At 52.4% G+C, this 23,464-nt stretch overlaps 1 protein-coding gene across 10 annotated transcripts in view; it reads right to left on the reverse strand.

The window, feature by feature from the left end:
- Window positions 1-23,464, reverse strand: part of TNS1 (tensin 1) — a 222,010-nt gene that overhangs the window by 19,571 nt on the left and 178,975 nt on the right. For 8 of the 10 annotated variants that reach the window (XM_080669590.1, XM_080669588.1, XM_080669583.1 and 5 more), the window contains 5 exons: window positions 14,438-14,634; window positions 13,393-13,468; window positions 9,939-10,031; window positions 8,797-8,835; window positions 1,596-1,794 (listed from right to left, as the gene is read on the reverse strand). In XM_080669590.1, coding sequence (XP_080525716.1) covers window positions 1,596-1,794; window positions 8,797-8,835; window positions 9,939-10,031; window positions 13,393-13,468; window positions 14,438-14,634 — 604 coding nt within the window. The remainder of the gene's footprint in view (window positions 1-1,595; window positions 1,795-8,796; window positions 8,836-9,938; window positions 10,032-13,392; window positions 13,469-14,437; window positions 14,635-23,464) is intronic. The other 2 variants (XM_080669585.1, XM_080669587.1) reach the window with 1 other exon arrangement.

The raw sequence follows: 23,464 nt of genomic DNA on the forward strand, positions 1-23,464 counted from the left end.
GAGTGTGCCTGGGGGAACGGCCACAATCAAAGGTTCTCCTCTGAAGTTAAGTCCAAGACCAGAGGGAAATATAACGCAATGGCCCGTGAGTTGGGAAACTTGGATTCTGCTGTTCAAGTTTTCCCATATGAAAAAATAAGGGGGTTGGGTGAGATGACCCTGATTCTTTCCAGATACAAACTTCCATCCCTCGATGACATGGCAGGAGAGACAAAGGTTGGCAGGGACCTCGCATGAGCAGCAGCTGCAGGGTGGTGGCAGGCAGGCTCTGCACCAGGAGGCCCAGGGGGAGGGGGAGCTCCTTACAAAGACTATGGGCCAAAGCCTGGAGCTGGCGACGGGGAGGATTCTCCAGGCAGCCAGCCCACTGTGGACCGGTCAGATAGGCTCAGGTCTCCTGGGTGATGTGAGGTGGGGGGGAAAGGGGGAGCCCCAGGCCAGAGCCAAGGGCAGGGTGAAGTCAGGGGTCAGACCAGGACAAAGTCTACCTCCCATCGCAGAAGGGGCCAGATTGGAAGAAAGGCCACTTCCTGGAAGGAATAACCTGTATTCTGAGGCGGGGAGGATGTGTCAGGCTGAGTGGGGCAGGAGTTCTGGAAGATCAATCCCAGAGGGAAAATGCTAGCTTCCTGAGCCCCGAAAAGAGCCAAGATCACAGCTGGAGGCATGTGAGTGGAAACTTCCTAATGTCAGGGCTCTCCGAACACCAGCAACGGTGGCTGAGGTGAGGAAGACTCCCCTTCCTTTCAAAGAAGACCATACCTCTGCCCAGAGGCAGACCTCCCGAGAAATGGAGCTGTCTGCCCCAGTAGGAGACTGGAGGGGCAAGGTGCATGCTGGGCTCAAGGTTTCAGAATTCTAAGAATTCTGGCTATGCCGTCCTTCTAGAAAAGCCCTCTCCCTCCCACCTCATCTTTTAACACCATGCTCATCCAGCCCCAGAAATCCTCCCTGCACCCCTAGTCAGAAGTCACGGCCCCTTGCTCTGGGCTCTGAGAACTTTACTTATGCGCCTGCTTTGGGCACATCTGATTGACGGGCACCATGCCCCAAGTCTGGCCGGGAGGCAGAGACATGGGCTCCCAACCAGAGGCCTTGGGTCTGAATCCTATTTCTGCTACTATTGAGCTGCAGGACTGTGAGCAAGCTACTTCACCGCTCTGTGCCTCAGTTTCCTCTTCTGGAAAGTGGGAGTGATAATAGTACTTACCTCATAAGATTGCTCTGAGGATTAAATAAAATAACCACAGGACACATTTAGCCAAGTGCCTGGCCATAGGAAGCATGCTCTACCTAGTGATTGCTGCTGCTGGATTTTAACCTTGGGGGAGGGACCCCGCCTGGTTCACCTTCGTACCCCCATCCCTTCCAGCACAGTTCTGAGTGGTGGGATTGAACTCAGCCTGGGGATTATAGCTGCCCACAGATGTGACACTCAGGGGATGCTCTCTCAAGGTGCCCTGAGGAGCTAGCTTCCTAGGACTGCATCTGGATGTTATTTCTGCCTGTCACACCCTGAGCAGATCCGAGAGGCCTCACCCATGTTGACACAGGCCTGGATTCTCACCCCCCACATGCTCCTCCTCCCTACTTACCTGTCAGCGCTGAGGATGGGGCTACTGGTAGAGAGGGGGCTAGGGGAGACAAAGGAGCTGCCCAGGGTCCCGTTCCTCAGGGGTGTGTCGTGGCCATAGGTCTGGGCAGCTGGGGCGCTAAAGCTCTTGGGCTCAGGGTCCTGAGATCGGGGCCCAGCCACTGCCGTCCGCACCACCGACTCAACGTAGCTCCGAGGCTCTGGAAGCAGCAAGGAGACAGACTGAGCACATATCCATAGGGTGGCATGTGGACCCCATCCAAACTGCCAGGGTGCCCACCTCTCCAGAGTCCGGCCTTGGGGACAGCCAAACACACAAAGGGCACTTCTGGGGCTCCTGCCCACCCATGCCCACCCCTCTTCCGCATCTTGGAGAAGCTGTGGGAGCCCCGCAGAACCTTTCCATGGCCTCGCTCAGAGCTCCCAGGAAAGGGATCCCAGCTCTGCCTCCGAATGTGGCCACCTCAGAATCTTCCCTCCCAGAGCCAGGATGTCCATCCCCTGCTGGCATCCCTCTCAGCTGCTTCTTTTCTTTCACAACTCTGCCCCCAGCCCCCCAGGCCCTTCTAGTACTCCAGGTACTCTAAGTACTCTCTGTGGACCTAGAACTCCAGCCGGCCTTGCCCCTATCTGGACAGCACCAGGGCTTACACAGGCTTCACCCCACACCCAGGATCCCAAGACAGGCTTGTTGTCCTAGCAGCAGGCCTGCGCCAGTGAGTCACGCCCAGCCCCTTCATGCCAAACACAGCCTCCTGCCTGACACACTTAGCATTCCTCCCAAGGCTGACACCATCGTCCCCGCGTGGTGTTCAGAATATCCTAAGAGGAAGGGGGTGGGGGGACAGGGGCCAGAAAGGTCATCTCACAGATGAGCACTCTGAGGCCTAGAGAGTGAAATGTCAGGAGGCCTGGCCAGGGCTCATCCAACTCCCCGCTCTGAAGCCAGCCCCAAACTAACTCGATATTAAGCAGGGAGAAGCAGCAGGACGCCCTGGGCTTCTCCAGGGACATGATGAGGGATGGATGACATCCTCCACCTCCAAACCTGGCACAGGGTCCCATCTCCCTCAGGAGGGACGTGACTGAGCACAGACCCACACTCTGCCCGCAATGCTGGCATCTGCTGAAACTAGCCTGAGGAACCGAAGAACCTGTGCACAGCCAGGCCCTGGCGCCTTTGTGGCCAGGACTGTGCTGGTCACTGAGTCAGAACAGCCCCTCCCTTCGCCCAAAGAAAACACTACTTTGGAACGAGCCTAATCACCACGGCGTTAGGGGCTCCTGGGTGTGGCTTCTGAAGTGACCTCAAGATCTGACATTGCATCCAGGCCCAGGGTCTGGGAGTTCTGTGTGCAACTCCAGCCAGAGGCTGCCAGCGGGTCCTAATTTTCACAGAGTTCCCTCCAACCAACAGCAGGGGCAGGATGTCTGCAAAGGGACAGCTTGGAGCAATCTATTCCAGTGCAGGGTGATGTAGCCCCAGCCACCTTGGCACTCAAAGCTAGAGTCCATGTGGGCAGCGGTCAGCGAGGCATCCTCAAGACCCCGCTCAACCAGCCCAGGCCACCCACCCACTTCACAGAAGCCCCAGGCCACATCCATTCCAAAGGCATTGGTGCTGTGCCATCTGTGCCCAAGGCCCTACTGGAACCAGGAGATGCCACAGAGGTCCTCTGACCCGGGGCAGGCGCACTTTCTTGTCAAGGACTTGGTAGTATATATGTTAGGCTTGGTGGTCCGACAGCCTCTGACACAACTACTCAATTCACTATTGCAGAGTGAGAACAGTTGTGGCAACAATGCATAAATCAATGAGCATGTCTGAGTTGCAATAAAACTGTCTTTACAAAAATAGATGGTAGACCAGATTTGACCAAGTTTGCTTGCCTCAGATCTAACCCATCTCCTCAGCCCAGAGAGGTGGAGCGATTTGTCCCAGAACACAGCCAATCAGTGATTGTGAATACTAGCACCACGGCCTCCTGATTCTCAATGGTGGCTCAGAGTGGCCTAGAGAGGGGCCACAGTCTCACGGGGGCACCCAGAACTGGCTGTTACCCAGAACCCCAGCCCATCACCAAGAGAACAGCCAACTCCACAGGGCTATTAATAATGATAAAAATAGCCCTGGCTGGTGTTTCTCAGTGGTTAGAGCACTGGCCTACACACTGAAGGCTCATGGGTTCGATTTCGAGTCAAGGGCACATACCTGGATTGCAGGTTTGATCCCCACTGGGGCACATGCGCGAGGCAACCAATCAATGTGTCTCTCTTACATTGATGCTTCTCTCTCTCTCTCCCCCTCCTCCTTTCCTCCCTTCCACTCTCTCTAAAAATTATTGAAGAAATATCCTCCAGAGAGGATTAACAAAATAATATTAATATTAATAATAATAATAATAATAATAATAATAATAATAGCAAACAATATATGAAGAAAGTATGATTTGGGGAATGTAAGTATCTTGCCCAAGTCATACAGAGGCAAGTGGGAACCAGGTGGTCTGGCCCAGAGCCTAATCGGGGAGTATCTTCAGCCTTGGGAGGCTGGCTGTGTGTCCTGGGGTAACCCAGCTTGGCAGAAGGGGGCCTCACACTCTCCCCGCCATTCCTCACTGTCTGAGACCACTCCTTCTGAAAATTCCTCCTGAACCCTTCCAGGCTCCCAGCCTTACCAGGGTCCCCACAGCACTCAGCACACCTTCTCTCCCACCCAGAGACGGCCGGAGGGTCTATCCGCCCCTTGTGCAGTACCTGACACCTAGTAGGCCCTAGATACGTGTCTGTCCCACAAACTAGCAGATGCATGATCTCTACCCTCCAGCCCTACCCAGGCAAAGGTGCGTCATAACTAAGATCTAAGAGGCACACATTCATTTTTCTCATTCCCTGGAAGTCTTGTTGACCGCAAAGCTCCAGCTAAAACCCACATGACCTCTGAAGCGTGTGCTCTTCTCCCACCAACAATGCCCCTGGGTCCAAGTAGACCTGGGTGAAGTCCCTTTGATCAATCTCTGCTCCTCATGAACCCAGAGCAAGAGGGACTTGAGGAAGTTATTTGATTTCCTGAGTCCATCTCAAGAACTGTTCAAAACCAACCTTTTAGGCCAAAAACTCAGTTTTCCCAAGTTTCCAGACTCAGATTTCTATAATGAAAATTCCTCCTTTTTCTGTCTATTCCCGCCCCACCCCACCTCAGTACCATGTACAACTTGTGGGCTCCCATTTTTCTAGTCCATTGCCTTAACCACTCAGTCACGACTACTGCATGGGCTCCCAGTTTTTCACTTGCTGGATGGGTGACCTAGGAGAGGCTACTGAACCTTTCCGGGACTCAGTTTCCTCATCTGCAAAATGGGAATGAGAATACGCACCTGCCCAGCCAGGATCAAGTGATAAGAGTTCCTTCTAATTCTTTCTTGGTGACTCCAATTAGCTGTTTACACTCAGCACCACCATTGCCGGCTTGTGCCCCTGCCGGGCCTGAGCCCCAACTGGGCCTGCGCCTGCCTCCCTCCACCCTCTCTCCTGTTGCTTCCCTCCTCTCCTCCAATCCTGGGGCAGCTGCACCCAGAGGCAACAGGGTTGGGCATGGGGGGGGAGAGGTGGGGCCAGGGAGGGTGCTTCATGTAGAACATTCCAGGAGCCCAAACCCATTCCAAGTGGCTGTTGGCGGCTGAGAGCAGCTGGAGACCCAAGAGAGACTTGGCCCCACCAGGCTAGGGGACTGTCGCCTCTTTACCCACACCCTAAAATGCATTCTCTGCCTCCTAGGAGAGTCTCTTCGCCTGGACAGGAGGGCGCCTGTCCACTCCAAGTAAATGAAGACTTGTGGGTAGGGGAGAGGGAGGAAGTAAAGAGACCCCTGATTCCCAATCCACAAGCTCAAAAGTCCGAATTTCAGACCTTTTCGATTGGGCCACATGCCACTCCTCTGAGTTCCCATTACACCCTAGCCCTGCCCCACTCAGCATTCCACCTGATGCTGAAATCTCACTCATTTTTATATCCTCAGTGCCTCAGTCAGGACCTGGCACATAGTAGTTGCTCAATAAGTCTGCATCGCACAGCACTGCCCTAAAATCCCAGGTGCCACAGTACACCCAGCACCAAGGATCTCAGAGCAGGAAGAATCCCAGGAGGGGACATTTCTAGACCCATGTGTCTTCCTTTATGCAAAATCGGTGCCATCTAATCCTCTGGGGGAGCAGAACCTAACCTGAACGCCCCCTTTCCCTTTCCTCCCTGTGTCACTGAGTAGATATTCTTGATGTTGGCCTCACATCTTTATTGCTAAAGGCTTTCTTCCTCTCCTTTCTTCATGAAAGAGTACCCAGTCCCCATGCCCAGTAAAGTCACTATTTATGCTCAGAGGTTGTGCCCTTGGCAACCACATGGGAAGGGGCATCATGATCCAATGTAGGATCTCAGCTGTTTCTGACTGATGTGTGGGCCTAGACAAGTCATTTAACATCCCCAGATGTCATCTCCTCCTCTGTAAAATGGGGTTCCTAGCACCTTCCTCTCAGTGTTTCTGTGATTATCAAACAAGATGTGAAGTAACTCCACATGGTCTTGTCCCTGCCTGTTGAACCCTACTCTGTACCACAGTCCCCCTAGTATCCCCTAATTCCAGCCTCCAGCTCCCCCTTGCTCTCAGCCTCACTGACTTCGTAGTTCCTACAAAAAAAAAAAAAAAAAACATGCTGTTGACTCCCACCCCAGGGCCTTTGCACATGCCCTTTGCCTCTACATGGAATGCTCTCCTCCCATCCCAGTTCCACCAAGTTAATGTCACTCACTCTCACATCTCACTTCTTCAGCCAAGATCAGGGCCTTGCCATAAGGTCCCATAAAACGCCATCCCTTCCCTTCAGAGCACTGATCTCGATATGTAATTCTGAGTGATCATTTAATTCTGGCTCCTGTTCATGCATATGCTCCATGAGATTAGGAACCATTGTATTCCCGGAGCCTGGCATAGGGCCTGTCCCATAGTAAGCACACAAAATATGTATTGACTAACTAAATCAATGAATGACAGGATAAATTAATAGAAAGCATTTAGCATGGTGCCTTGAACGGAGCAGAGTCCCCTGAAGTCTTTCTTTCCCCTGGCTGAGTAATTCAGCCTCTGACCACTTTTCTCACAGGCATTTTTTTTTTTTTCCCATCAAAGTGTCAGCAGGGAAAGCAGAGCTTCAGAGGGTCAGCAAAGAATGTGCTTTCGTCTGACCGGGAGGCAGTACATGAGTCAGGAAAAATGAAACTGGCTGCCCACAACCTAGCTCCCTGCCCCTGACCCACCCCACTTCTCAGGCCATGGCAGCAATTCCAACCCCCACGCTGCAATCCCAGGGTGCCGTGCCTGGATGCAGGAGGAGGGCTTTGAAACGGCACTTGACTAGGAGACAGGAGATATTTCCACTCTCAGCCCCACTGCCTTCTAACTGTGGCCTGGGGCACATGCCCCCCCCCTCCCCCACAAGCAGGACCTCAGCTCCATAGCTGTGAAGTGATGGGTGTGGCAGGGCTGATCCCTAAGAACCTTCCCCTCCTAACTCTGTGGCTTAAGGCCAGATAGAAGGGTCGGGGGGAGGACTAGAGGCCTTGTAGGTGAGAGTCATGCGTGTGGACAATGGGCAGGTCTCAGCTCAGTACTGTAGAAATTCACTCCTCTGAAGTGTCATCCCAAAGTGGAAAAGAGCCAGGCCTGTCAGCCTGTGGGACAGTCCCCCTAAACCTTCCCACAGGAGAGGGTTTGAGAGCCCACCAGTCTGTTGGAGTCAGCAACCACGAGGAGAACGTGGGTGGGCATCTGAAAGGCACGGACACTAGCTCTGGGTCCAAGCTTATTCTACACTCCTGTCCCAGCTTCCCTGCCTATCGGGAACCAGCAGCCAGGAGCAAGCTGCAGTTCACCCCGCTGTGGGATCGGTTGCTGGGGTGCCTTGCTCTGCAACCTCCAGGCAGCCAGGCGTGGTTGCCCAAACTCCGGCTGAAAGTGGGCAAAACTTTATGGAATCTCCAGCCATCCTGCCTGGGGGATGGCAGACTCAGAGCGGCACAACCCACGCCCGCTTTGGGGGTAGAGTATCAAGGCGGTAAGTGCAAAGGAAAGCAGAAGTGGGTTTAAGAAAACCAGGCCACATGGACCTAGGGTCCCCGTGGGAAGTCAGAACATCTAACACGTCAGGCTGGAAGGTGCTTCTACACTCATCTAAGCCCCCCTGGTAGAGACGGCCTGACCACACCAGGTGCCACCAAACCACACACCCAGGCCACCCAGGCTAGCACCCCCCTGTGTTTCACCTGCTGCTGAGTCATCATTTGAACTCTGTTCCTAATAACTTAAAGGCTTGCAAATAGACTGTGTCCCCATTCTGCTTCCCGTGTATAATGTGGAGCTCATCTAAATTAGGGGTTAGGCGGAGTCACAGACACGCTAACGCCTTGAAACCGCCAACATTATGTGTATGGTATCCAGATGCACAGGGGTGGGTCCATAGCTTTTCTGAAATCCCCAAAGACATCAAAATCCCAGAAAAACAGACCTCCTACCATCTGTGTTGATAAGACACCAGGCAAGAGCTTCAAGAGGTCAACTCATGGCTCTAAGACAGTGGTTCCGAGGGGTGACTGTCCCCTTAGGGGACACTGTCAATGTTGGAGACATTTTAATTATCATGAGTCGGTGGGTGCTACTGGCATCAGGCAGAGGCCAGGGATGCTTCTAAACATCCCACAATGCACAGGGCAGCCCCACAACTAAGAATCATCCAGCCCCAAATGTCCGTAGTGCGAAGGTTGAAACGCCTGTTCCGAGCTCTGCATGCGGACACCCAGGAAATGGAATGAGCCCCTGCCCTGTGTGAGTCTCCTCGCCCTCCAAAGGGGCTTGTTGTACCCCAGGAGGCTGGCAGAAATGCCAATGGGGTGGCAGCAACAGGGGGTGTTTTGTCAGCAAGGCACCTGGGCCCTGACTATGCCTGAACCCGAGCCACAAGCTCCTCAGTCAGGGCTCAGGCGGTTTCAGGGGGACAGCTCATCACCAGGGGGTAGGGACCAGGAGGCTATGTGCCTGGTCACTTGCGATGTGGTCAGCAAAGGGCTGCCCCCAGCCAGCCAGCCAGCTCCGTATGAAAAGCCATTCCCAGACCCAGACAGCGGGAAGCGGCACACAGCAAGCCAGCACTTACCTCCCGACGGCTTTATCACCTCCTTCCCCTCATCCTCCTCTGGGGAAGATGAGAAGAGAGGTGGGAGGAAAGAGAGGCAGGCGATGAAGAAGAGAGGGAGAGCAAAAGGGAGAGAAAGATCAATTAACAGAGATTACTTCTTGAGAGAGAATTAGCTGAGAAAAGGGAGGTGGGAAAGCAGGGGTGAGGCTAGGGCAGCGGTGACTCTCCACAGAAGTGCCCCGAGGGGAGGAGTGAGATCCACCCTGAGAGGACCCCGGGTTCCAGGGCGCCTGTGTGTGGCGGCGAGGTGCTCGGGACACACAGTGTAAAGAGGGCCTGGCTCTCAGGAGCTGCAGTTCCGGCCCCCATGGCTCTAAGTCCAAGCCATCCCTGTCACAGCCGCTGCCCAGGGCTCTCTCAGGCTGGGTCTCAAGCAGGGGAGTCCTGGCCTGGTGAGAGGCCGCCCCACCCCCTCTTCTGTGCCTGTGTCCCTGGCCATGCAGAACCTCCTGAGTGGGAGGCTGTGCCCGGCCGTGTGTCCGTGTGGGTCACACACATGCCAATGCGCTCCTACCTGGCAGGATCAGTCTTCTGGTGACTAAGGAAAAGAAGCCATGTTGCCCCAGAGTCCCAGCCCAGCCCTAACACCCGAGTCTAGGGAGCAAGTTCTGGACTCAGCCTGCTGGAAATGGCTACTGAGGGCCCAGGGCCCCCGTCTCTCCTTCCCCCAGAAGAAGGAGAGGAGCTGGGAGATGTGACAAGGAAGTGGGAGGTATGAGTGTGTGGGGGCATGCCTGCATGTGTGTGCACATGTGTATGCGTACACGAGTGTCTGAACACCGGGGCACGGGGCAGCCTGGCTTCTGGCAGAGAGCTGACCAATTCCAAGGAAACCGAGGCCAGGCCTCATATCCCCAAGTCAGAGGATGCTGGGAGTGGTGCTGACCCCACAAGTCAATGGGAAGGAAGGCTGCAAAGGGGTCTCCCCCCTCTCAACCCGGACCTCAGCATGGGCATAAACCCAGGCTGCCAACTTGTTTCCAGGAAGGTCTGGATAACCCACCACCTCTGGGCCCCCACCCAGGACCACAGGGGTCCTCCGAGTCCCCACTCCTCCCTCTGGCCTCCCCACAGTCTCCCTTCCAGCCAGAGCCACTCACCGCCCTTGGGATGCAACAGGATATCTGCTGGGTTGTGGGGTTTCAGGCCCAGAGCAGACAGAGGTGTCTTGGCCAGACCTGGAGGGGAGCGCACTGTGCGGGAAAGAAGAGGGGAGGCATGGGGAGTGAGTCAGGAGGTGCAGGGGAGGGGGGCAGGAGGGAGGGTACCCATTGGTGAGGGCTTGTTGGGAAGGAATGGGCCACAGGAGTGGGAACAGAGGAAACGGTCCCAGCCCAGGAGCGCTGCTGCGGCTACACTGCCCTTCCCTGTCGGGGTGTTTCTCTGCAGTTTGAAGGTAAACTGAGTCGGGATATGGTGTCCCTGTCCCAGCCTTGCCTCTCCACCTTGAGAAAATTCTTCCTTTCCCTAGGCCCTTAGTTTCTTCACTACAGTCCGTTTACATCCATGATTTAACATACATGCAGGTTTCTTTGGCTATCTCTGATTTTTCCCATGTTATTCCCTCTTCCTCCTCCTCACCCCACCCCCCCCCCACCCCACATATAGTCTTTCTAAGCCAGGTACTTAGATGGACTTAGAGAACAAAGGAAAATGGAGCATCCAGGGGGCACATCCTGTAATGGAAGGATGGAGGAGAAGGGGTCAGTGGAACCATGCCAACCTCAGGCCAGCGGCAGCCAAAGGTTTTTGACTCCCAGCCAAGCGTGTCCCTTGCACACCCCAGGCAGAATTTCTCAGCATGGGGCCCTCTATTCCCCAAAACCTAAGTGTTCTAGAAGAGGCAGAAGCGCAATCTCCACAATCCTCAGGCCAGAGCACCGCTCCCTGCACTAACCTCAGGTCCCTCCCAAGCCCCATGTCCAGGTCAGAAGTGTCACATAACACACGAGGTCAGAAAGGGCTGCCGGGCTTTGTCCCACCAACCAAGGAAGAGGCCGGACTCTGAGCTGATCTACAGAGAGATTGTTACACCCAGTCACGAGATTTTTCAATGGTGGCTGCCATGTATCCTAACACATCTCCAAGGAGAAGCAAGAAAAAGAGCTCTGTGTCTGCTATCCCGGTCATCAGGAGCCTGCGGAGGCCATGAGCTCTGAGGACACACAGCCACACAGATCCGCCAGCTAAGGCTGCCTGCCCCGCACCCACAGCCTCAACAGACTAGTTGTGGCCCTCAGTTGTCCAGGACCCCCCCAAAGCAGCTCTGGGACTCTCTCTGGCCCCACTTCCTTTTCCAAAAGACAGTGAGACCTACAGGAAACCAACAAAAAATACAATCTCTCAAGGCAAGTAACCTATATAACTTCTGTGTGTTTGCAGGTGTGTAGGTACGTGTCTGTGAGAACAGTGAGACATCATAGGGCTCCAGTGGGTAGCCCACTCCTGCACTCCTCCTCACTTTGTCCTCAGATGCCCAAAAGATAAATACATCACAGGGGACAACTGTGTACAAACACACAGCCGGGCATTGGGTAGGTCTAGGCGTGGTGTCTGTTGGTCCCTCCCTCTCCCTTTACACACAAACACAGAAGTATCTTGCCATAGACACTTATCAAGCACATATTAATGTTTGTCACACAATGGATTTCAATGCCCAGCCTCAGAGGCCAAGAAGAACCATGAAGGCTCTGCAGGCTGCAAGTGTGGGAGGTTTCTCTCATTTCCCCTCATGCATCTCCAGCTCCCTACTTGCTCATGTCCCCAGGCTGCAGGACCTGGCCCTTCTCTGAGGCGGAGGAGTGGGTGGCCCTAAAGCCAGGCAAAGCTTTTGCTTCAGGGAGAATTCCTCGCATTTCTCCGCCTCTGCCCTCTCTCCCAGCCCTGTGCATGGATGAAACCTCTGACTTATTCTCCCCTCCCCCTCCAGGGCACCCAGGACTGACCTAGGGGAGAAAGAGAAAAAAGGGAGCGTGAACAAGTGGTAAAACCCAACCCAAGCTTGGCCTACAGGGCTTCCGTCTCAAACAGGGGGATGGCCAAGATCTTGGCTGTTTGGACCAATAGGGAATTAGAGTAGATGTGAAGGTGAAGGGTAAGGCCAGGGAAAGAGACTCCATGGAGTCATAAAAGGCCACAGAGCTGCCTCTTGAGTAGATTGCCCAGGGCTTTGCACTGTCCAATAGGGTTGCCATGAGCCACACTGGGCTAGGGAGAACTTGCAATGTGGCCAGTCTAAACGCAGAGCTATAACACACAGATTTCAAAGATTTGGTGTGAAACAGGAGCACAAAATATCTTAATATTTATCATTCCATGTTGAAATGATAATATTTTATATCTCTGGGGTTAAATAAAATCTATTATTAAAATTTGTTTCACTGGTTTCTTTTTATATTTTTTAGAGATTGAAAAATACCTCATTACTATTTTTATAGTGATTTACCTGTTGAGATGATAATATTTTGGATACTTGGGGTTAAATAAAAAAGATTAAATTTAATTTCTCTAGTTTCTCGATATGTTTTTTAAATGTGGCTATTTAAAATATTTAATAACAAACGTGGCTCGTGTTATATTTCCTTTGGACAGCACCGCTTGAGGGAGAGCCATGGCCTCCAGTCATGACATCAGCCTCCCGCATACCCCAGATAATAGGCGACACAAGTTCTACTGGAGCAAGGGCCTGGTTCTGGTGGCAGCCACCAGGAGAACGCAGGGCCCACCCAGCTCTCCTCCTCACACCCCTCCCCTCTCATGGGGCAAATGCATAGAGAGCTTGGGCCCAGCCCAGCCAACCCAATCCCAGAGCAACACCAGTCCCCCCTCTTCTGCCAACCCAGGCCTCTCCCGGAGACCCTGGAGCCTTCACAGCCCAGTGTTGTTCCTTCACTGCTTTCCCACAAAGCGCTTCTCCAAGCTCCTCTGTATGGTCTCTTCCACCATAAAAAGGAGCACTGTCTCACTCCTGTGCTCATCCAGCCTTCTCTTTGGGTGGAAACCCCTCTGCCCTTTGGGGATTTGCCTCTCTGGTGAGTGCATTGGGGATGCAGACTAAATGCTCCTGCCTGAAGGCCAAGGATGGGAGAGATGGGATTCGGTAAGCCTGAGCATGTGGGGCCTTTCTTTCCTTGACAGACACTGAATGACGGGCCTGGATGCATACAGATATGGGCATTAGAAGCAAGAAGGTCAAAGGTTGTCTTGCTTGTCACAAAGAGTCACTTTAGGGTGTGGGATGTTTTGTATGGGGTATGCAAAGTCTCAACATCTAGGAAAACTCCACACCCGGGAGCCCAGGGGCCCCAACATCAGTCAGTGGGACCCTAAGGCTTCATTGCTGTCTCTGCAGATGTGGGGATGTGGACCACAGAAAAGAAGAAAAATGGGAGTGGAAGGTGAAATGAAATGAGCCACAGGGTGATTAGGGACAGATTGTGGCTCTGCTCAACTTTGCCAGCACTCCTGACCCCAAACCTGGAGTGCTTACACAGGCAGGGTCTGAGAGGGGCCTGAGGGGACCCAAGGAAGACAGGCTTAGTGGGGAGCTCTTACCCCCACTGGGCGGTGGACTGGATGGAGCAGTTACCTCCATCTCCTCGAAGGCCTCTTTGTAGCTGTGCAAGTGGGGCTGCAGGAGAAAAACAAGGAGAGGAAAGGGGGTACACTAGTAACCATAACCTTGAGAAGGAGGTGTTTCCCAGTTAACCAGGCCACAAAGCCCTTCGCCAACCCGACCCTCCACCCCTGCCAAGTAAACAGAGATCAAAGACAGATGCGCCCATATTCATGGCCCCTACAACTCCTTGTAGCCAAGAGAACAAAACGTGGTTATTTTGCCAGGCCATTTGTAAGGCACAGGCGGAATTCAGGAGCACCTGCCTTGGAAATATTTCAAACAGGGCCAAAGTGAAGGGCTGGGGGGCAACGGACACGGGTCCTAGCAGAAGGCAGAAGAGAAAAGATGTCCAAACGCCATTCATGTCCAGAATGACTCAGCCTGGATTTTATCGGACATGGACTACTCGCATCAGAACCTTCCAGAGTGCATGTTTAGAATGCAGGGTTTCCATCCCAGAGCTAACACGCTGGAACCTCTGGAGGTGGATTCGGGAGTCTACATTTTAACAAACTCCCGGTGATCATTATGCACGTTGAAGTTTAAGACCCAATGCCTCAAACCACTGAAATATCTCAGCAATGCAAAGGTTTGGGCATTTAAGTCAGATCTCCAGGGAAAACCCTATGCCTAGAAAGGGTTCAAAAACACTTTGTCAGACTATATGATCTGGTTTGAAGTTTACAGACTGTGGTCCCTGTGTCACACCCAGATCTTTACCAACCACTCAGGGAGCTCTTTAGGAGTCAAGAAGGGAACTCAATCTCAGTGTTAATGGAAGCCGCGAGGACATAAAAGCTATTTAGGGAAGGAAATGAGCTCCAAGTTCCACATGCGGGAGCCTTGTGTGAGGATGCGGGGAGGAAAACAATGACTAGGTTACTGACAGGTCCATGTGGCCCAGTAGACCATCATGTTGCTGGGGCATTCAGATGGGCTCTGCTACCTTCTGTGGCCCCAGGATGTGGCCTAAGGACTCACCTCTTTGGGTCGTCCTCCAGGATTGAGAGCAATTGTGAGAGCCAGCTCTGGGGACACACACTGGACTGGGGAGCGCACCCCAGGACTCCGGGGGGATGAGGGTTCTGGAGACTGGTTCTCATACTGTCCATCGCTGGCTGCCCGCCTCCGGAGAGGGGCTGGGGGCTCTGCAGGCTGCTTCTCCCGAGCCTGCACCCCTGGGAGGAACAGCAGGGCAGAGAGGGCCATGAGCATATTGTACAAGAAAGGATCAATGGGGCCTGATTCCCCCAGAGGAGACAGTGTACACTCAGGGACCATGCTGGAGCTGGGCCTGCCTCCCCTCTGCACCTCCCCCTGCCTCCCTCTGCCCACACTCTGGGTTTCTCTGCAGGGCGGGGGACCTGCTTAAGTTGGGCTGGCCTTCACCAGGAATCTACTCCGCACAGGGCTGGGGCCCAGAACACAAAGAACTGATACAAGAAACAGATGTCAACTCCTTCCAAGGCCTGGAGGCAGAGGGCCAGAGCTTCCAGGCAAATGAGGGAAGGTGGAGGGAGGAGAGACAGTCTCCAAGGCGACTGATCAAACAACAAGCAACATCAGGCCCATGGGGAAGAACTTTTGGAAAGAGTGCATAATGCATCATCTTGCAAATGGTGCTCCCAAGAAGGAACAAAGAAATGACTAAGTCTTGTTATAGTCTCCAGCCCAAACTGGCCCCTAGAATATTTCTGACCTTCTCCGGGGTTCCCCAACCTCATCTAGTGCACTTCTGAAACCTCTTACCAATTTCCCTTATGCCCGTCCTTAGCTACCCACCCCTTTCTTGCCCCCCAAAATGGTCCAGGTTCCTACACTGCCCCTCCCAGCAGAATAGCCTGCAGAGCTGGAGTCATGAGCTCCATCTGCTTTTCTGTTCTTCCTTCCACTCCTCAGGCCTGGGGATGCTGTTAACCCCACCCTCCTTCCTTCCCACTCTCTCTTCCCACAGCTGGGCTGAGGCACAGAACACATTGCCTCACCGAGCTGGCTCCAGAATCCTAGAAAACTTACCCCCGAGTTCCAGAGACCAAGGCCCAGGCTCCTAGTCCTGATTAGCTCGTGCCAGCTCTCAGCCCTGCCCTCACCCCCACCCAAGAGCAAGGAGGTGCTGGGACTTACCAAAGGTCACATGGGACTGAGAACCTGGCCACACCAGCCCCATGCCAGCACACCTGGGAACCCTGTCCCATGGCACACATGCACACACACAAACACATACACACACATACACGTACACGCACCGCACACACACATACACTGCTGGCCCCTGGGAACGTGCTGGTGCAGCTAAGCAGCAATCACCCTCCTTCAGACTGAATCATCTACCACCCAGAATGGGGTCTGCACACCATGGGCGGCCTCCCAGCTCCCGTCTGGCACGGCTGCTGAGGCTGCCATGAGAAGCACATGCTAGGAAGCCTTCCTACTTGCCATGAATAGTAGGCTGCCTGCTGCCAACTCCAGGGACAAACACATACACACACGCACACAGACACACTCCGACACACGCACTCATACTTGCCCGTAGTTAGGGGCCCTGTCTGGAGAGCTGCCAGACTGGCACACACACTTACAAATGCAGAAGGTACCCGGTGGTGTTTCGAGTCTCCACGTGGAGCTATTTATTGTTAGGGGGCAGCCTGCCTGCCATCTCAACTAAGAGAAAAGAGCCCAAATGGGGACAGTAATCTGGACTCAGAAACTGTTTTATTTAAAGAAAATAAGCCCCTCACTTTGAAGTGCCCTGACTTTCAGAATAGAAACTTGGGGATCACATCATCCTAACCAGGGGCCAGATGAAAGATGGGGTACATCTCCAAAAGTCTTGAGCAGCACACAGGGACCCCATTGCATACCAGGCCTTCAGCCCTCAGAGCAGCCACCTGCACCTCCCACCATGCCTGCGGGCGCCCCTACCCTGGGCTGCACTTCTCTCTTTCCCTCCGAGCCCCCTTCCCCTCAGTCTTCCTGGGCGCTTGGTTCAGAACTACTGCTGGTTTCATTCCTGGCAAAAACATTAGAGAGAAACAGACATAGCCATTGATTTTCTAATAATAATTGTGACAAAGGAGGCCCATTTGGAAAAGGCTCTTGGGGTTTGGAACTAAGTTCAGCCCCAAGGTTAACAGAAATGCATTAGGGCTGGTTTCAGTTCCGGCCGGCCCAGCCCCGCAGCCTCTTCCTGGCAGATCCCTGTGCCTTGGTGAGGAGTGGCCAGTTTCCCTGTGTAGGATCTGATGTCTGCCCTTGAAAGTGGGTCTGATGGAGGCACTGAATTTCGCAGAGGAACAAAGAACCTTCGCCCCAGTGTGCCCATGACAACCTCCATGTTCAGGTGGTTGCAATGCCTGGAGGGAGGCTGGGCTGCTGGAGGAGCTTACTGACTGTGGAGGGCAGAGACCCTCACAGAAGGCTGTTGGACACCTGAGAGCCATCTCCCCTCTTCACGGCCCCTCTCCAGTGCCACCAGAGCAGCACAGGGGGGCGTGGTCTGTCCAGAGGCAGAGGGACAACCAAAATGCCCTCCAAAGAGCTAGGGCGCTACAGGGGAGCCTTCCTCTGCAGGAGGGGAAGACCCCGCATTCCATTCCCATGGGACAGCCCCTCCCCCACAGAGCGCCCCACAGCACCAGTGCCCAGCCAGGGCCTCTCACATTCTTTGAACACAGTGTCTCACTGTTGTCCCCCTTGGCAGGCCCAGATCTGCCCCTCAGTGCCCAGAGAGCCATGTTCCCTCTCTCTTGTCTTTCCCTATGGGAGGGGAGATGAAGCTGGGCGGAGGGGAGAGAAGAGAGCCCCATTGTTCCCCAGCCAAGCTGGGCCGTCTGGACACAGGCTGACAGCCAGTGTCAGAGAGAGAACAGCCCTCCCTCACGTCCTGGAAACTGACCGATAATAAAAATAGGCCTGCTCCCCCACCCTCAACCCCAGGCCTTTCTGTCTCTAGGGCCCTCTCTCTCTCAGGGTCACCATGCCTATGTACTCCACTCTCTGCACGCACACAGGCACCATGCACATACACGTATACACACACGTGTGTGCACACATAGCCTTCACCCAACAGGAACAGCGGGAGGTCAGGGTCACCCTCAGAACCTCTCGTCAGCCCCTTCATACGGCAATCAAGTGTTCTTTAGGATAATGATGGGCCACACTCAGAGCCCTTTGTCATCCTCTCAGGGCTCACACACCGTGGGCACTGGGCCTTCCCCAATGCCTGCAGGACAGGGGTCACTTCAGCCCAGGGCCTCCACACGAGCTGCCAGATCTGAAGAGCAGGGCGCCGGAACAGCCCCATTTCCCAGGGGTCCTCACTCTGCTCCCCAGGACAGTGCTGAGCTTGGGAGCAGCTGGCTGCAAGGCTCCCCCCTAAAGTGGGCTAGACCTTTGACACTAAATCCACCTCATCTAGCACACACACACTCATACTCTCTCACACACACTCATACACACACACACTCACACACAATCATACAATACACACACACTCATACACACACACTCACACATAATCATACAATACACACACACTCATACACACACTCATAGACGCACTCACACACTCATACACTCACACACACACTCACACACACACTCACACACACACACACACACACACACACACACAAACACGCACTGCAATTCTGGGGCTGTAGTTCTAACACCATCAATACGCATCCTCTGGTAGGGTCCGGCCCTGACCGCCCATGGTCCCACAGACAAATATCCCCAGTGTCAGGCTTCATCACAGGCCTTCCCTTCAAGCCCATCCTGGCCGCTTCCACCCCACAGACCCAGCTCTTCCTTCCAGCCTTCCGATTTCCAGAAGACTGGATTCCTCAGCTCCAGGTGGTGGGGCAGGTGTCCGATGGCATGCCAGGGCTCCGGAAGTGAGGGGATCCGGGAGGCCACCTGCTGGGCCAGGGCACCAGAAAGCCACACGGCGATCACACTAGCAGCCCCAGGGCAAGCCATGCCAGCTCCCCTCAGGACAGGCCCACCACCCCAGAATGGCCCCGAACCCCAGGCCCAGCTGAACCCTGCACTCCCCACCACTGGGCCGAGAAAAAGGAGGAGGGAGAAGAGAGGAGGCAATCAGGGGCATTCTGCTAGAGCCATCTCCCTATTTTCCATGGACTGGGAGAAGGGAGGTCCAGAAAATACCAGATATTACCATTGGGAGTCAACTGTGCCCACCACCCCCTAATAAGCCTTTTCCCAGAACTAGTCAAGGTCACGGCATCTTCTCCTGGACCCAGGCCTGTGGCTCCGAGGAGCAGGAAAAGAATAAGGTGACTTGGTCCCCAGGTCTAAAAGGCTATAGGTCCATTTGTCAAGAGACCAAGGTAGACATAGTGAACTCCATCACTCTCAAACTGAGCATCTGGCCCTTGGTGAAGGGTCCCCCATGTTGGGAAGCAGGGCAGTGAGCCCTCCATTTTTCACGTGGGGAAACTTAGCTCTGAGTAAGTATCTGAGTAATAAAGATACTTGCCCAGGGTCACAGAGGTGGTCACATCAGACCCAGGACCACACCCAGGGCTTCTGACTCTTGGCCATGGGTATCAGAGATTTGGAATGAGGTCACAGCGGTGCTCTGTCCCCAGGGAGTGCTATACTCAGAAACGGACAGAGCAGTAGGAGCTGAGCACCACTCTTTCTCTCCTGCTGAGGCCCCAGACCTGGTGCTGAGCTCCCTCACTGCAAAGACCTGCGAGTCCACAGGGAGCCTGAGAGTTGGTCTCCTTACCCCAGACCCTGTTCCTAGCACGTAAGGCCAAGGCTGAAAGCATCAGGCCTGTGTCCATGCAGAAGTGGGAGCACTCACTCATGCAGAAGGAGAGAGGAGGGACAAGTGGGCAAAGAGAGAGATGGGGGCAGTGAGAAAAGGAGAGAGAAGGGAGCAGTGAGAAAAGGAGAGAGAAGGAGGCAGTGAGAAAAGGAGAGAGATGGGGGCAGTGAGAAAAGGAGAGAGAAGGGAGAAGGGGGCAGTGAGAAAAGGAGATGGGGGCAGTGAGAAAAGGAGAGAGGGGCAATGAGAATAGGAAAGAAATGGAAAGAAGAGAACAGAAGAAGGAGAAGAAAAGTGAGGAGGAAATGGAAAAATAAGGAGACAGGAAGAAAGTGGCAAAAGTTTGGAAGAAATAGTACATGAAAGAGGAGGGGAAGAGAGAAACTGAGAGCTGAGATGAGGGCCATGGAGTTATAAAGGGGAGAGGAGAGGAGAGGAGAGGAACCAACCAGAGAGAGAGGAAGATCGGAGCCGGTGGAGAGGAGGGTGCCGGTAGCTGACACTTAGCCCAAGACCCTGCAATCTGGCATTGTACGCTGCCCATACCACCCCGGGGGAGCCGGCAGGGAGGGGAGGCAAGCAGGAAGGGAAGGGATGACACCAGGCAAGGAAGGCACCACACCCATGGCACAGGGGACAGGTGGACATGGGACAACGAAGAACGCAAGGAACGAGGCATTAAACAAGACAAAACAAAACAAAAACAAAGAGAAAATCAAATTAGTTGGTGTTCTGATCACACTCTGGAGGGAAGGGGGGAGGATGTCAGATAAGAAGAGAGGATGGATCTAGGATCTTACTTCTCCAAAGGGCAGACAGATCTCCTGCTGTTCAGCAGATCACCACATCCCTCTATTTCTAACCCCAGCCTGGGCCCAGGAGATTTCAGTCCTGTTGCCCCACACGTTGCCTGCCCCTTACCGTCAGCATGGCCCCATCCTGGGTCCTCTCTCCTCTTATGGGCACCTGCCTCTTCCTGGATTCAGCTGTGACCATGCCAGGCTGAGCCCAAGGGCCATACTCCCTGGCATCCAAGCTTTGTTCTTCCATCACACCTACCATAGAAATCCTGCTCTGTGGGATTTTCTACTCCTGCCCAAAGCTGCTGGGCACCACTGCCAAGTCCTTAAAGTGAGCCTGCCTGAATGCACTATGAGGATCTGCTGTGCTATCCTTTCATTCACCCTAGCTGACTCCCAAGCCACCTTCACACTCATGGCCTCCTAGTGACCACTATCACTGGCTTCCCAGGATCCACGCCCTTTCAGCTTTCCTCCACACTTCACAAGCTGCTCCATAGCAGTTTCTCTGCTGATTCCTTCTATGCCCCTAACTGCTGAATGTGTGAGACACCAGACACACTCCTGGGACCTCTCCTCTACCTGTGCTCATCCCTAGGTGACGGCATGCAGCGGCATGCTTTACATGATAACCACGTAATGTTACTCTCACATTTCTAAGTTCTATCCTCTCCCCCTGAGACTCCTAACATATGTCCCAACATTTTGGATGTTTTGTGGGCATCTCAAATCTAACATGGCAAAAGTCACACTTACGATATCCCCTCTAAGCCAGCTCTTCCTATATCCGTATCCATCTCAATAAAGAGCAACTCCATCCTTTAGTTGCTAAGGTCAAAAACCTTGACTTTCCTATATCTGTATCTATCCTTTATTATTCCATGAAGAGGCATCTCACCTCCTGATATCTTTCTCTTACATCCCATTGCTAATCTACCTATAAGTTTTAATGACTCCACCTCAAAAATATGCCTACCATCTTGATCCAAATCAGCAGTCTCCTAATTGGTCTTCCTCCTTCCATCCAGGCCACACTGATCCTTTTAGAACAAGCCAGATGAAATCACTCTTCTGCCCAAATCCTTCCTAAGGCTCCTCACAACACAATGGGCAAAAGCCAAAGTTGATATGATCACCTACAAGGCCCATGTAAGCTGGCCCTCATTCCCATGACCTGACTTCATGTCCCATTACATTCCCCATAGCAGTTATCCTCCTGCCACAGGGCCGTTGCATGTTCCCTTACCACCCAGAAAAGCCATCCCTAACCATCCTATAAGAAGTGCAACCACCCACCCACTCTCAACCCCTCACTGGCACTTTGCTGCTTTATGTCAATGGCACTTATCACCCATCTGACATATTATATATGTCTTTGCTTATTTTTTTATTGTCCAACTCCACCATGAAGGCAAAGATTTTTGTTTACCACCATTTCTCAAGAGCCTAGAATAGCATGTAGCACAGATTAGGGGTTCATATTGGATGAATAATTGAATGGAGGGTTCTCAATTCAAGCTCCCAGAGCTTGACACTAGTATCTTCCTATATCTGTATCTATTTCTCCTTATTTCATGAAGAGGTATCTCACTTCCTGGATGAGCCTAAATTATCCACCTAGGCTCCTAAGCCTATCTCCTTTTACTTTTTTAGAGACCTTATTTTATCCATTTCTTTCTCTCTCATATCTTTTTCTTCTCCTTATTTTCTCTTTTCCTATATGTACAAAAAAGTTCTGAATATCTTGCTACCCTCTTTAGCTGCCATCTTCTCTCCTTTTATCACAAAACCACTCAGAAGAGTAGTTGACATGCTGTCTACACTCCCTCCCCACTCACTCAATCCCTCAGTCTGGCTTCTATCACCATCGCCCTACTGAAAATATGCCTTTGAAAATCACTGAGGCCACCTAATTGGCAAGCCCAGTGCATTTTTCTCAATGCTCCTTCTCATGACCTCTCTACAGTGACATTGCTGCCCTCCCCCCCACTCCTCCTCCTGGAAACCCTTTACTATCCTGACTTCTGTGATGACCCACAGTCCACATCTCCTCTCACCAGCATGAACATTCATTCTCAGTCCACTGTATGGCCTCCATTCCCATCATGGCTGTTTTACCCTATGTTCTTTTCTCTCCATGCCCAGTAACAGAGAGATATCACCCATGCCCAAAGCTTTACATTTCACCTTTATGAGGATGACTCCAAAATCTATAACTCTTTCAGACTCCAATTCTGGATATTCAATTGCCTTTCATACATCTCTACCTAGAGGCTCCACCATCACCTCAAACTCAGCATGTCTAACCCTGAAGTCTTCATCTTGCTCTTTCTCCTAACTCCTGGCTTGTTAATGGAACTATCATTCTATTTATATTCATGGGACTGCAGAATTATCTTTGATGTCTCCCTTTCCCTCACTCACATCCAATCAATTTGTAAACACCTACTTCTTGCACAGCATCCTTGGCATTCATCTCTTCTTTTTCATTTCCATGGTCAGCACCCTAATCCAGTCCCCATACCCAAGCTATCTAATATGCTCCTATATCTCCCAACTCAAAATGTCTCCTAAACTACAGCTTCCTAAACTACATCTCAGATCATGGCATACTCTCCCGATTAAAATACAGTTTCCTACACTGCCACTAAGTAAGATTCAAGCTCTTTAGTATGGCTTTTAAGACCAACCAGAGGCAGGACCCAGGCTACCTTTCTTGACTACTATGTTTTTCTGTCTTCACTGTGAAACCTCTTTCTCCAATGACCCTATTCACTTTCCAAAATCTTACCCATTGTCCAAGGTTCTGTTTAAAACCCACACTCAACACAGAGCCACTTCAGTCTCTCTCGCTGATAGTGATAACTCCTTTTTTCTCAATCCCACAGAACTTTCTCCATACTTCCCTTATTACTAATGACTTTAACATTCCAGTTCTTTTTTCCTCTTACTAAACTCTAGACTCCTTAAGGATAAGATCCACATCTTGCTTCCAACATGCATTGAAATCTCTATCTCTAGAGACATTTGAGATCAGTCTAGTCACAGAACTGGGATCAGAAGATAACTTGATTGGACTCACCAACTCTGACTCTTATTTCTTTTTCTTGTCTTATTGCACTGGCTAGGACATCCAATACAATGTTAAATGATAGTGGTGATAATGGGTATGCTTACTTTGTCCCTGGCTGCGATAATATTTCTAATGCTTCATAAGAAAGTATAGTGTGTGCTACAGGTTTCTGGTACCTACCCCTTATTAAGTTAAAAAAAAAACAACTATGTCATTATTCTCTGAGATCTAAGCTGAAATAAAACATAAGGAGTTGTTGGATCAAAGTGGAATAAACCAGGGACATAATACAGAGCATGGAGGATAGCCAAGTAGGAAAATGAAGACCTGAGGGAGTA

This window comes from Plecotus auritus (assembly GCF_963455305.1).
Source record: "Plecotus auritus genome assembly, chromosome: 5".
NCBI lineage: Eukaryota > Metazoa > Chordata > Mammalia > Chiroptera > Vespertilionidae > Plecotus > Plecotus auritus.